This window comes from Rhodnius prolixus, unplaced genomic scaffold (genome assembly GCF_049639745.1).
Source record: "Rhodnius prolixus isolate KJV_2025 unplaced genomic scaffold, Rpr scaffold_10, whole genome shotgun sequence".
Taxonomy (NCBI): domain Eukaryota; kingdom Metazoa; phylum Arthropoda; class Insecta; order Hemiptera; family Reduviidae; genus Rhodnius; species Rhodnius prolixus.
In genome coordinates this window covers 16424682-16439738 of record NW_027411615.1, presented here as the reverse complement: position 1 = coordinate 16439738, position 15057 = coordinate 16424682, and the positions used below count along the sequence as shown (strand labels likewise).

At 31.6% G+C, this 15057-nt stretch overlaps 1 protein-coding gene across 5 annotated transcripts in view; it reads left to right on the top strand.

The window, feature by feature from the left end:
* The window catches only part of LOC141456921 (uncharacterized), a 127845-nt gene that overhangs the window by 97426 nt on the left and 15362 nt on the right, over window positions 1-15057 (top strand). For all 5 annotated transcript variants that reach the window (XM_074133330.1, XM_074133331.1, XM_074133329.1 and 2 more), the window contains one exon: window positions 3527-3669. In XM_074133330.1, coding sequence (XP_073989431.1) covers window positions 3561-3669 — 109 coding nt within the window. In that variant the 5' untranslated portion in view covers window positions 3527-3560. The remainder of the gene's footprint in view (window positions 1-3526; window positions 3670-15057) is intronic.

The following is a 15057-nucleotide window of genomic DNA, read 5'->3' as shown; positions in this document are numbered from 1 at the left end:
ATTTAGCAACCAGTTGTTTGTTTGAGGCCGATGTTCGTGGCATTTCACCCAAGAAAGAATACAATAAGTGACCGAACGAAATGAATTGGACACTTCAACGAACGAGCTGAAAGAACAGACAACGTCAGACAACTTCAAAGAACTAACAAGTGCCCGTCACTGTTTAGCAGCATTCTGTGTAAATTACAATAACCATTGTACCCACTGTGATTCACAGCCCTACAGTCTGTGGTTCACAGTTCCTGTCAACCATCTCCCAATTATGAAAATATGCCCAAAATGAAAAATATGAAAAAATATGTACATATTTTGATTAAATATGTAGGAATATTTATTTATTTTAATCAAATATGTATAAATATGCGATAACATCCAAATATGTGAAATAAAAGTAGACTCAAACGGCTTAAAAAGTGTCAGTATGAATACTTCTAGTTGAAAAACGTCTGTAAATTGCCTAGAAAAAAATATGTAAATACATACGAATCCGTTCCCTATTCATCACTCACCTAATTCCTTTCCTAACGTACCTTTACTTTTAAAAGGGGAAAAAAATGAACGATCTTGAGAAGAATCGCCAAAAACTGAATTGCAGAATTACATCGCCAAAGGAATACTAACTTGTAGTTGATACTAGAGATGCCATGCAAAATAGTTCAATTTTAACTCAAATCTGATTTGAGGATTTTTTAATTCTGCAAAGATTCCTATTTAAAGCATGAAACAAAGCTTTCTGTATCAGTAAAACATATTTTAATTGGCCTTTATTGCTAAATTTTTAGTGAATAATAGCTTTTCCCAGGTTTTGCAGTTCCAAGAACGTTCATGTTTATGAATAGCTTGAAAAGCTCTTTAAAGGTTAATACCATTATTAAAACATTGCACTTAAGTATTATTTTAAGTGATAATTTATAACTAACCAATGAAAACATCTGTAGAGTACAATTAATTTTGCAATTGTAATAGAAATCTCTAGAAATGACGTCATGGTTGTCATAACAATAGAGCTGTCAGTTGGCTAGCTTAGTAAATTATAAATAGATATTTACTGCTCATAAAGGAATATTCTTTTCAATGTATCCTTTTGTAGCGAACTGAACATCTATTCTGGCAGCACCTTATATATTACTTAAAACAAATCACTTTTCTAAAAAAATAAATGTGAATCAATCAATCAGAGAAATTTTATAATTATTTATGTTCCATGGCTACTTAAATTGAAACTATCGTATTTGAATATCCCTACTCTTTGTAAAGAGTTAGTGGCATGAGCGAAAGCGGGAAAAGGAAGAGGAAGAAGTCCAAAACGAATTTGAGTGGATGGCCTAAGAAGTAGTGGGGTTAAATAAGAGCAAATCTTTTAAAAATCCAGAACTGATCACCAAAGTTCAAGAGGTTTGGGAACCTGGGTCGAGAGCAAAGACATCGAGTACAGGAGTAAGGCTTTCAAGTCAAACCCGACGCTTCAAAGGCTCAAGAATAGGAAGTCTACTACGTCAAATCTGATGCTGCAAAGGTATTAAGGTTTAGTGAAAGAAGAAGCTTAGATTTAATATTTTTTACTTCAAAAGTTTATTTAATTATATAAAGAAATTATGCATCCCTTAAATTATTAATTTGTATTCATAAAAATGTACATAATGCTTAAATTAATTAATGTTATTCTACAAAACAATGAATGTTAATTAATCAATCTGTTCAAAATAAACCTAAAGTGGTTAGAAAATATTGACACTGCACTCATTATATTACATCCTCGCAGCTGAGTTGAAATTGTATATAATGTAGACATAAGCAGTAAACAATCCTTGTTGACGAAGAGACAGGTTAATTCAACGAAATTAACTGTAATATTTAATGATAATATTATATTACATTGGTTTATTATGAATATATATTTTCTGTTTTGCTTGTTAATTAACAATACTTTATTAGAGGGGCGTTCCACAATTTAAAAGCCCGTGTTTGGGGCACACCCAGCCCATCAGAGAATGCAAGCAAGAAAGTGTTAATAACGGGCCCATCCGACTGTAATACGAGCCAATCCTAAGATGATGTTTGTCATCTTATGATCTAATTATTGTGTTTCAGAATTTATAAAACTTTTATTGATATTTCGTAATTTTATGTGCATTCTTTGAAAACACTATTCAACGTTTTTTACCTCACTTAAACGAATTTCTAGGCCCCTTTAAGAGTGTGGCTGTTTGTCCCCTTAAAATTCCACCTCTGTTTGCAACGAACATTTAATTAAATATGTTTCTTTTGTTATTCGAGTGTAAAAAGAATTTTTTCAAATACATGAGTAATTTCATTTTAATGAATGAAAATGGAAGCAGTCAACTATTATGTAAATAAGGAAATCAAAAGAGAATAAAATCCAAGAGAAATGCTTTTGCTTTTCTCTCTTACGCGCCCAGAAAGGCAAGGTTTCCTCTAACTCCAGAAACATCTCACTCAAGACATCAACACTAAAGACTAAGATACCGTTCAGATTGAGTAAAATGTCACTTCGTCTCAAAGTTCCTTTTTTGCAGTCTACCTTTTCAAGAAACACTATCCATCACACGTTTTTGCTCGCATTGATAAATAATTCCACATTTTTACATTCATCACTCTGTCACTGAAAATACATAAATATAAATAGTTAAATAAGTGATTCGGGAGAGCATTCCCATTTATACAATCATTTTTCATTTCTATTATTCTATTATCAGCCAATTGGAAGTGACATTATGCTGACTAGATGGTTCCATATATTTTGATTATAGATTTGCTCACAAATGGCTCCGATTTTATTTAAACTTTTTACTAGCGCATAAATTTATGTCAAACTTTTACTTCAAACATTTTTACAAAAAATTGTTTAAGGAACTTCAGTGTTAGATTATTTCAAAAATTATAAGAATTAATTCTAAGAAGTACAAATATTCTTATATTCAAGTTTGACTTTAGTTTTGAAGATTGAAGAAATTTTGTGGGTTAGAAGTTTTGAAATAGAAATAGTAATTATACTTCTGGTAAGAAATATTATCGATTTGAATTTTTCACAAGAAATATTTGTTTTGAGGTTGACTAAGTAGTTAAATATGGTTTTAACAAATTGATGTGAGTACGTATCCACCGTAACTAAAACCGAAAACTTGCAGAAAGATCAAATTTGTGATTTCGCTTACTTGCCATTTGAGAACGCGGCAATAAAGTTTAAAACAAAATAGTATTTACGTAAGAAAATATTAATTTTTGATGAATATTTTTTAATTCATAATTAATTAATGAAGATGTTAACTAATACAAGAGAAAATTTAGCTTTCGAACCATTTTATCAAAGTAAATATATTCATTTAAAGTTCATTTCTAAGATAAGAATATTAAATTTCTTCAATTATTGTCGGTTCATTTACCTCTTACTTAATCAACATTGCATCCTTTATTTGCTAAATTTGTATGCATGCTTTTGTCATTGAGTAGAATTTAAATACTTCATTAATATTTCATCATTAATAATTTCTAAATTCGGTTACAGATAATGTTCAGGTGAAAAGAATTCCTCAAGAAACATGCTAAGTGTATCTGACTGCGATATCTCTTCGCGAAGAGTGTCTATGTCATCGGGTGGTGATCAGAGTCCACCATCTGAAGATCTCAGTAGCCGTAGAAGTAGCAGAGGTAGGTACTAGTTTATTTTATTTTTTTTATTTTAAATTTTGAAGGCCTAATATGTGAATGCATATAATGAGCGCGTGGCTAATCGACTTTCTTGGGGCCAGAATCGCGCCCACTCTAACAGAAGCATTAAGTGTGTTCGATCCTCGAAGGGATGTGCGGCCCCCCGGCATATAATTTATCTGTTGGTGCTAATAGCGCAGCATTGTCCGGTTGGCAGCACTGGAGAAGTCAACGGAGAGGGGGCTCCAGCGTGTTCCTGGGAGCTCGAGCCAGTTGCCCTTGGGGCTTCTCACAGGATCCTTAGTCTGTGTCACTTTGTACGACGGTTGCAGCCAAGTCAAGCCATGTGGCCCCGCAAACGCCGAAGTATCTCTCCCTGCCAAGAGTTCTGTATCTGACTGTAATATTGAAATTTATTGCCATCGTCTTCCTGTGTCATTCCCAGTGTTTAAATTGTAGAGCATTAAAGGCCAAGCACGTGCTAATGTGAGCTATATGTATGGTTATAGGGTTCTGAACTGTAAGTTGTAATAAGTAATTATGATCTAGACCTTATGGTATTTTCTTTGTACTTTTACCAAATTGAGAATAAAAATGTATTTGTTCTTTTTAAGTGAAGGTATTCTGGGTGTTGGTGGCGTCCCCCACCCTTCCCTTTCCTTTAATTCGTTATTTTATTTTATTTGTGTTGCTCTCCCAAATTACCTAGGAAAGTCTAACACATTGTCCCTCAGTCTTTTCAAAAATCTTTCAAAGTGAAAGCGAGTTTTTAATTATAATGTTTAAACTATTTGTAAACATAAGTAAACAGACAAATCCTTGAAGATATACAAAAAAGCTTAAAAATCGAATGTTTAAAATCGAAAGTAAAGTTTTAAAAGATATTATAATCTCTTGTATCGATATTATTGATCCTGGAAGGATCAGCAGTGCTGAAAAACATGGCTGATTTCATTAATGTTGACCAGTTCTAATCATCTGTATTCATCCATCATAATTTCGTCTTCTTCAGTGTTGATCTCAAATCTTACTGAACGATCTTGTATTCGTATTGCGTTTCTTTTGATGTGAAAGCCATAATATTTGCATACCTTAATTCTAGATCACAGCATTCTCTCTCCGAATTTCTTTTTTAGAAAAGGAAAATTGTGCTTCCAAATATTAATGTTTCTAACAAGCCTTGATCTCATGATCCGGAACGTTGCCACCAAGTCTTATTGAGGCGTCAATTACTAGTACTACGTTTTATTAAACATGGGTTGATCGTCAAAAACTGCACGAAATTATTATTATTTTTTGAAACGCGAAAATTTCCAAAAGTGTACTATGTCCTTAGTATTTATACAAAGGCTTATACACTACGTCCGACGCTGCTCTAGTTTGTTGATCCCTTCCGAATAATAGGATTTGTCCAAGTCTGAAAAATAGCCATTCGTTTCTGCAATCACCTCCTCGTTTGAATAAAATCTTTTTCCCGCCAGCCATTTCTTCATATTGGGGAACAAATAGTAGTCCGAGGGTGCCAAGTCTGGAGAATAGGGGGGATGTGAAACGAGTTGGAACCCTATTTCCATTAATTTTGCGACCACAACTGCTGAGGTGTGAGCTGGTGCGTTGTCGTGATGGAAAAGGACTTTTTTGGGGGCCAATCGTGGGCGTTTTTCTTGCAGCTCGGTTTTCAAACGGTCCAATAACGATGAATAATATGCATCTGTAAAAGTTTTACCCTTTTCCAGATAGTCGATGAGGATTATTCCTTGCGAATCCCAAAGGACAGTCGCCATAATCTTTCCGGCCGAAGGAACGGTCTTCGCCTTTTTTGGCGCAGATTCCCCCTTGGTAACCCAATGTTTAGATTGTTCTTTGGTCTCAGGAGTGTAGTGATGTATCCATGTTTCATCCACAGTGACGAAACGACGCTTAAAGTCCTGCGGATTCTTCTGGAACAGCTGCAAACCGTCCTTGCAACACTTCACACGATTTCGTTTTTGGTCAAGCGTGAGCAATCGCGGCACCCATCTTGCGGATAGCTTTGTCATGTCCAAATGTTGATGCAAAATATTATGTACCCGTTCATTCGAGATGCCCACAGCACTAGCAATCTCACGCACCTTCACTCTTCTGTCATCCATCACCATATCATGGATTTTATCAATGATTTCTGGAGTAGTAACCTCAACAGGGCGTCCAGAACGTTCAGCGTCACTTGTGCCCATATGGCCACTCCGAAAATTTTGAAACCACTTATAAACTGTTCTAATCGAAGGTGCGGAGTCACCATAATGTTTATCAAGCTTCTCTTTAGTCTCCTGAGGCGTTTTGCCTTTCATAAAGTAGTGTTTAATCAACACACGAAATTCTTTTTCGTCCATTTTTTGAAAATCACTCGACTTCCTCGATTCAAACGAATGCCAAACACAAAGAAATAGACCGATCTGGCTGAAACTTGGTGTGTGTTCTTCCAAGAGATGCTACTAACTAAACATAACCTCGATACGCGCCAGTAGTGCTATCTCTCTGAATTTGCACGGACTTTTCAAACGACCCTCGTATAAGATAAACAAACATTCATGCAAATGTTGACTCGAAAGAGGATCTCATTACATGAAATTTAGCACGAATGGTATACGTCTCCTTTCACGAAATCAGAGATAGTACATCGTTACTTTTTCTGCTTCCAAGGATGGAGTGAACACATTTCTTTATTTCTTTCTCTTATTGCAGAGATTGTCTTTAAGTTTGGAGATCAAGTATTTAATTTTTAAGTCTTATTTTTTTTTTTGTTTTTAAACAAAAAAAAACCTTCATAGATCTGAGTTTTGCGATTAACTAGCTTAAGAGAATATGAACTGATCGAAGTGCTCAAAGTGGATTTTAAAAACAAATTTTTTTCACGCGAAATTCGTAAGGAAGATGTTTACTTGGCTATTGCTACAAATCACAGCTTTTTGTACGCACTTATATTCTAGTTATTATCTGTAATACTATCTGTACTATCGTTTTTATACAGAAATAAGGCAACGCTCATTGCATTAAAGATGTTTTTTATTTTTAACATTTATTTCTTGCAAATTTTATAATAATTAAACTTGTGAACAAAATGTAAATTACAATTGTTAGTTAAAATAATCTCTCAATTTTATAAGAAATTGTGAAGAAATCTGCGTTATTTCCTGGATGGAAAATGAATTCATTTTTAAAAAAAAAATATTCTTGATAAAAAGGTTTTATCAAATCTTTAAGGAATTAATTAGTGAAGTTTCAAGCAGCTTTATTCTAAATAAAATTTTCATCGAACCGAGTTAGTGACCTAGTTGTACTATAGACAGTGGGTTAGACAAATTTAATTTCATACTTCATAGGATATATCAATTTATTTTAACCTTTACTAAAATAAAGATATTTTTTTATAAAAGGAAAAAGAACTATGAAATAATTATCTTAGAAATAAAGTAAAAAGAGAAGAATTTTTAAAAAACTATGAGAACAACTTTTCAGTTTGTTTCAAAAGTAACTTCGATTAAACAGAAGAATGAATTACCTAAAATATTTAGTAACACTAATAAATTATTATCTCTATTATTCAAAGCATGATATATTATAATACATCTGCATTTAAACAAAAATTGGAATAAATAAAATTAAACTATAAATTGCGCCTAAAAACACAAATTCCCAGTTTAATACTTTAGCTTATTTAAATCTCGTTAATAATGCTATTGTTAAACTATAAAACCAATAATGAATGGTGCTACCATTGGTTTTTCCAATGAGCCTTTTCTCGTCTGACTTGAAAAGGGAGTCGCTCAATGGCAACTCACAATGAAATCCAAATATCTTGAATAAATGTTCAATATCTATAATCATTTTATTTATCTAATTGTATTTCAAATACTTTTATACTATTACTAGGTTCCACAATATGAATTGGAATGTGATCAATACAGGAGACTAGCTGAGATGAAGTTTTTGAACGTTTAGCTATCTATAAATTATTAACTGTGTGTTGCTTGTGCTCAAGAATACTTCTGTAAGACGAATTCAAGCTTCTATGATGTAATACGAGTATATGTACATTTTATCATTATTATAACAAAAAAATTATTATGAATGAACTAGCCAGCTTTAGGGTCTGTTACATCTGATAAATTCTAAAAATATCAATGAACATTAATGCAGCAAATGACTTAAATGATATCAATGAAGTATTAATGAAATGATGGGTACTTAACTTACCTTATACTTAACTTTGTAAACTGTAAGTTCTGTTAAGGAGATTATTCTATTAGACACAATTAGCATTTTTATTTCGACGAAGAATTTTAGGCTGCAATAAAGAAAAAATTGTTATATTACCAAATTCTCTTTTTTATCAGTAATTTTTTATTTTTTGTAGTTCATATGTTTAAATTAAAATAAAATTTTAATTGCGAAAATCAGGTCAAATGGTTTTTGTTAAATAAGTATTGAAAGGGAAACAGAATTCTACAAAATGTGAATTAAAATACTTTGAATTAATTTAATAACATTTCAAACAGAGAACTTCAAATTCAACAAGAAATTTAAACTAAACAGTATACAATTACATATAGGTTTATAAAGGAAATGAGAACTCATTCCAATCCTTACAGTTATATACATATATAAATCTAAGGAAAATACATTAGCATACTTTCTATTGAAGTCTTTTGTTTGTATCAAATCCTATCTAAAACATATAAACGTTCAATTGTAAGTGTATAAGAGAGTTTAATAAACATGGGATTTAAAAATAAGTTCAAACAAGAAAAAATAAATATAAAAAGAAAAAAAAAGTGTATTTACTAATTAAACATTAGTTTTTATCAATAATGGCAACACTGCTAAATAAATTTACTTGTACATAATACTTGTAACAAACTACCAATTTTAGCGAACCATTGGTGTGAATACACACCCGAATTTCTTTTATTACTCTTAACAATATTAAAACTTGAAAATTTTCTCTGGATTCCAAAAGGTTAAGTTACATTTATTTCTTATTACTTTAAAAGGAATTTTAAGACCATAATTGAATTTTTCGAAATTATTAACATGGTGTTCAAGAGAAATTAAAAAATTATAATAATAATTTATAAAGTCTTAAAATCCAAAAGTGACTGCAAAAAAAAATCTCAAATTGAAAACATAACTAATAAAACTAGTTTAACACACGTTTTATATTGTTGTAGTTTACAAATAGTAACGGAGATTAATGTAGTAAAGTGATTGTACAAATTGTGTAATTGTGACAGTAATCTAGAGAGAAATAGATGGGGAAGTGATGTGGAACAAACAGTAGACTTGGCCCTGTTGCTCTTCAATTATTCAAGCGAATGGAGAGACGCTTGGTTGCTTGCTTGCTTCTTCAAATATTTACCAGATTTAGGTAACAGTATCCTAAGCATTACCTCCGCCACATCTTACGCAAGGGACCCGGCTACTTTCCCGCACACTGAATTCTATTCTGTTAATTAGCTATATTCTGTTTAACATTTATTACCTTCTCTTACTCTACTAAGTGAAGGTAGTGTAATCGTGCTGTGTTTCTATTTTGATTTTTTACCAGAAATATTCGTTTAAGGTTTCCTTAGTCCTAAGAATTAGTCTTTCAAATTGGTCCGTATATTGTGTGAGTAAGGGTTTGCGTGTAATTCAACTACAAAAATCGCTGAAAATTCAAATTTGATGTTTCGGTTAAAAGAAGGTTTTTGTCAAAATCAATCTTTTGGACGGACCACTTCACTGAAACACTTTTTCGCAGTACACGCAAGAAAATATAGCCTCAGAATAGTAAGAATAAAACAATTTATTTAAAGTGTTGTTCCATATATCAGTGACAAATGTCGTAGATATCATTGCATGATCCCTCTTAGCATTGAAGAATACTATTCGTGCTCTCCAGGAGACGGCGCTGTCTATGAGCCTAGAAATCAACAATGGTAAAACAAAATATATGTATGTCGGAGGTGGTAGCGGACCTTCTGGAAATTGCTTTCAAAGTTAAAGAATTCATGCACCTAGGCTCCCTAGTCAATACTTCCAACATCATTTCACAGGAGATTGGTAAAAGTAAAACGACCGCCAGCAGGTAGGTCTTACTTCGTTTTGGTCCGACATAAGGAACTGTTCACTGCACAAACTTATTGACTCCATTTTTTGAAATATCATAAACTTAAGTGACAAAGCACTTGGTTCAGTCATAGCTTTTTATATTTATAATAAATTTCCCAAATAATAAAGTTTAACACCATTGAAATACCAAATTGTTTTTGGTCATTAAATAATGAATAATTTATTTCAGAAGCCAATTTGTAATGTAAATCGTTGCAATAATTCAACTAATATACAGCAGAAGCCGCTAAATAATTACGGTAAATTTATTTGAATTGATTAATATAAATTTTTCTGTTTATAATTAAACAGAATTATAAAAAACAATGTACATTATTACAACGCATTTCTCCATTTTTTTGTTTTTTGTTTTATGAAGTTAATCAAGTTGTACAGAAAATGACTCATATTAAGAGCAGCCTGATCTTCACATACACGAAAGCCAGACTGTACAAAACATTGATTCATCCCAGTTCTGTCGCACGCCTCTCACACATGGACCACCCTCAGGGTTGATGAGAATTTTTGAAAGAAAAATTCTCCGATGGATCTTCAGTCCTGAGAAGGAGGGAGACGTGTGGAGAAGAAGACATAATATAGTGCCTCTATCAACTGTTCGGGGAGGTGGGCATAGTGTGAGTGATAAGCCTTCAGGGAGGCTGAGCTGGGTGGGGCGTGTGGTGAGGATGGATGTCAGGCAGATTCCTAGAAGCTGGCTGTAGACAATGATTGGTGTTAACTGGTGAATGGGTAGACTGAGTTGGAAGGATGGGGTCGTCACCAGCGACGCAAGAAGCATGCTGGAAGTAAGAAATTGGAAAACGGCTGCAAACGACCGATAATAATGGCTCAGACACATTGAGGAGACTAGGACTCATTAAAAGCTGTAACCCCAATACGTATGTAGATAGATTCTGTTCATATTATAAGTTTCACGTCTAATTATTCATTGTCTTTAACAAAAGTTTAGATTTCAATTACTTTAAACTTGAAAAAAATAAAGAAGCATTACGAAATTTGAATTGTAAACATAGCTTACTGTTTTCCTCTAAAAGCGGTTTATTACTTTCATTCACCTGTATTCAATATTCAACCAACACACCTTTCATGATATCATCATTCATGATGCATATTCAATAACATCTTACACTATCTGCTTACACCTGTGTCAAGTTTATCTCTACGTACATAACATAAAATGTTTTCCTTCATATTTTGTATTTGTATACTTTATTAGTATTTTTAAAAAAAATTCTCAGTTTCAATGCTTCATATTCTTTATTTTACTTTATACGAGTATAAAGTTCTTTTCATTTATTTATTAATAAAATTAAAAACGTATACAACATATTTTTTCCATCTTAACTTTAAAGAACACTGTTGGTGTTTTGTTCGCTACTAGTCTTAAAGAACCGAAGGCCCATACTTAGGTTTTCACAAGTTCTCGAGTTCTCAGGAGACATCATTCTAAACGTTCTCTTCTTGTCGAGAGCCATCTGGACATCTGTAAAGAAGGTTTTTTTGGAAAATCTCTCCCTATTCTGTACACCAAATACTTTCCTTGCAATAATGACAGTGTCTAGCTCTTTACAGATCAGTAAAACGCTATCCTTCTTTTGTTTTCTTAATCGCCATTGTCTATTCATCGATCTTAGGTCTTATTTTTTTCATGATTTTTTTTTTTTTCCAATAACTTGCTTCCAGTTAGAAGTCTTTTCTGTCAAATTGTACACAAAACTGATGTTCTTGATTAGTGGAAGTTTGCAAATCCATGGATTTTGGAACATTAACATGTAATATAAAAATGTAGTATAAAAGGACATTTGCTCTTCGTTAAAATTTTTTTTTTCTTTTGTTTTAGTTCCTACCAGTGCTTATGCCAGATATGTGGTCATACTCGACTTAAATGGGATGATAGGTTAGTTTATTGAAACTCATCCCATTCGGTTTGTTTCAATTTAATGCCAAATTACAGCTAAGAGAAGTCCTCTTTAAGTCACCAGTGACATCAAAGAATTCCGAAAGAACACTTTGTAACTTTAGCGCTTATTATTTTTTAATGACAATCCTGTCAGTGATAGTCAGCTTATTAGAGTTTCCCAAGTTTCTAATTGCATTTATTAGCTCAATGCTTTTGAGCTTGCTTGAAATCTAAACGTACAAAATGTAGTTTAATACAATCATCAATGACTTTTCAATCATTTGCCTTTACAAAAAGATTTAGGCTACCATTTATTGTTATTTTTTAAATTACGTTGGTTCTCGTTGATCATTTTTCGAATATAATTAACAAAATAGAACCAATACGAAGTATCTTAATTCACTTTACTGAAGCAAAATCCGTGTGAAATAAGTGTCAAAATATTGTGAGATAGAATATTGAAGTTTATAAAGCTAAAGGAATTCTTTAAAGGATATGCAAAAGTTGTTATTATCATAATATGTAGAAATGAATAATAGCTGTAAAGGAAATCTTTGAGTAAATCTGAGGAAGAAATGTTGGCCTCTTTTTTTTTTCTAAATATTCATTTACCAAATAACGACTAAATTAGAGATATAAGTTTTAACGAGGAAGATATTCTGGATAGCTCTAAAGTACCTAATTATAAAACTAAAAGTTTTAAGTGCTTTGCTGGTGAAATTTAATTTATTAAATTAGAATGATACTTTAGAATCACAAGTAGGCACCTTAATTGAATCCTTCATACTAAGGTAAATCTTATTTTGACATTGATACTGAAAAGAAGTGGTAACAGTTTTAGAAAAGTTAAAAATTTTAACAATTCTTCAATTTAGAAAAAAAGCATTTGCAGAAATTTTCTCTATTTAACTTTTCTGTGGTAGTAATAAACTTTAAATTTTATTATTAATTTTTGCTTACGTTTCTACCTGGCTTGGGCATCATCAGATGCTTTTTTCTGTAAATGACTTACTATCAATTGGCATTCTTAAGAATTGTCATTTGTTTTGAAGGGGTTCTTTCCACCTTATTTGAAATATAGGTACATATTACTTTAATCTATATCACCTAAATCTTTGATTTTCATTTAGTGAGGAGCCAGTAAATTATTTTCTCAAAATTAGTGAAGCGATTTTGCTTGCCTAATTAGGTTCTGGTTAGATCGCCACTGTCACTTTAAAATAAATAAAGTAAATAGTTTATCATCTCCTAGAAATTCTTCTAAAGGTTTGGACCAAAACAATTATTAAAGTGAAAGATTGTAGTTGTTATAGAGCAGAAATCAAATAAGTTGATAATAATTATATTTTATTTCTGCACGTATGAATACCAATACCTTGCAGATATAACTTACCATGAACTGAGAATTCTTATGTAGTTTCAGTTACCAAGAGAATTCATCATACATTTTGAAAAAGTACGCAGTTCAGTACGTTTTAAAAGTATGTTTAATGAAGCTTCTATTCAATAAATTACAAATTGTTTTCATTAGGCTTATATTAATATTTATTTTATTACTGATATTATTTTTTATGGATTTTTTCAAAAATAAATTTAACCTTTATAATATAAAAATTTCTCCTTTGTCATATTTTTTAAAAATATATTCTGCTTTATCAAATTTTGACCTAACTAGATACGTCTTTAGAAAAACTACAATTTCAAACATGAATACAATTAACGGGAAAGAATCTTTTGGAATCAAAAGTATAATGGAAAAAACAATTACACTTTTAGGCATTTTCTTAACATTGGTCTGTACATAGTTAACTGAATCCAGTATATTCAGTGTATGAAATTTTTATGTTCATTATAAAAGATCCAAAAGTCAATAAAAAGATATACTTATTATTTTTTATAAAATGTTCGGTTATGAGTTGCACGCTTTCATTAATTGTTTACTTGGTAATTGAATTTCATACAAAGAAATAAGTTACTTTCGATTGCATCTTCAGTCTGAGCATAAGTAACGCTACTTGAACACGCACTATTCTATTGTTCATCATTTTAACTGTACCCATTGATTTAATAAATCAATGAATTCTTTGCACATCCTCAGTAAAACAATTATTGCCCACTGATGAATAAACCTATAAATATAATTCCTTATTTTATTTAATTTTTTTTCCCCTCTGTCTTTTGGTAATGGCAAAATCTTCTGCGACCCTTCTTCAAAAACTTTCGCCATAAGAGTAAAGTTTATGTTGCTAAACCCAACTTAAAGAAAGAAAGAGAAACTGAATTACAAAATGAGAAGATAAAGCTCTATTACCACATCAAGAAACAAAGAAAGTAGAATAATCCAAATATTTCAAAATCATAATTCCAGCAAACATTTGATGAAAGACTCTTTAGGGACGGATTATAACTGAATTCCTGTGGGAGTGATTGAGAAGTTTGTACTGTTGGATGTGAATATATGAACATAGGGAATTTCTACTCGTTTTCGCAATGAAACTGGAACATCGCATTTTTCTATAAAATGGAAAAAAGTTACAAATTTGAGTTTGCTAGAGTAATATATGAGGTTTTAGAGAAATAGAAAACGCTAGTTAAAAGTAAAAATAACTCGTACAACATTTTAACTTAATTCAGCTGTTAAACTAACTTAATTAGTTTAAACATTTCAGATGTTATAAATGAGCCAAAAGTGAAGTTTTAATTCAACATCGAAATATCACTAAGTTTACTGAGTCATCAAGTTTAAACTTAGTTAAAGTCAAACTAATTAATCAAATCTTTGATGAAGATTGAAAATCTGAAACCGGCCAGAAAAAAAAAAGCTTGCTAAGCCCTTAAAATCAGCGATATTATTCAACAATTTAAAACCTAAACCACATTTTCAACAAATTTAAAATATTTGCAGTATAAAGCATTTACCGTAGCAATTGTTTGGGTTTAGCGAATCCACAGCCAAACACTAAGCTCATCACGCACATTCAATTACATTTACCCACTTCATCCACCATACACTCTTACAAAGCCTAAATTCTGTGTTCAAACACTGCCACAAGTGAGCCACGAGGGAACTTAAAAGGTCTATTGTGGTAACAAAGTGGTTTTGTTACCACCTCCGTTTAAAAGCACAACACATTTTATTTGATTTTGAGAAAATGGAAATTAAAGCTCAATTAATTACAAATTTATATAATTTATTAATATATATATATAAAACAAAAAATTACATTGGATTATATGTTTATATTTCAGTTTATGTTTTATAGTTTTATTATTATTATCAAGGTGCCTCAACATCTAAGGTCATTAGCGCCCAGAATTTTTTATAGTGCACTGAT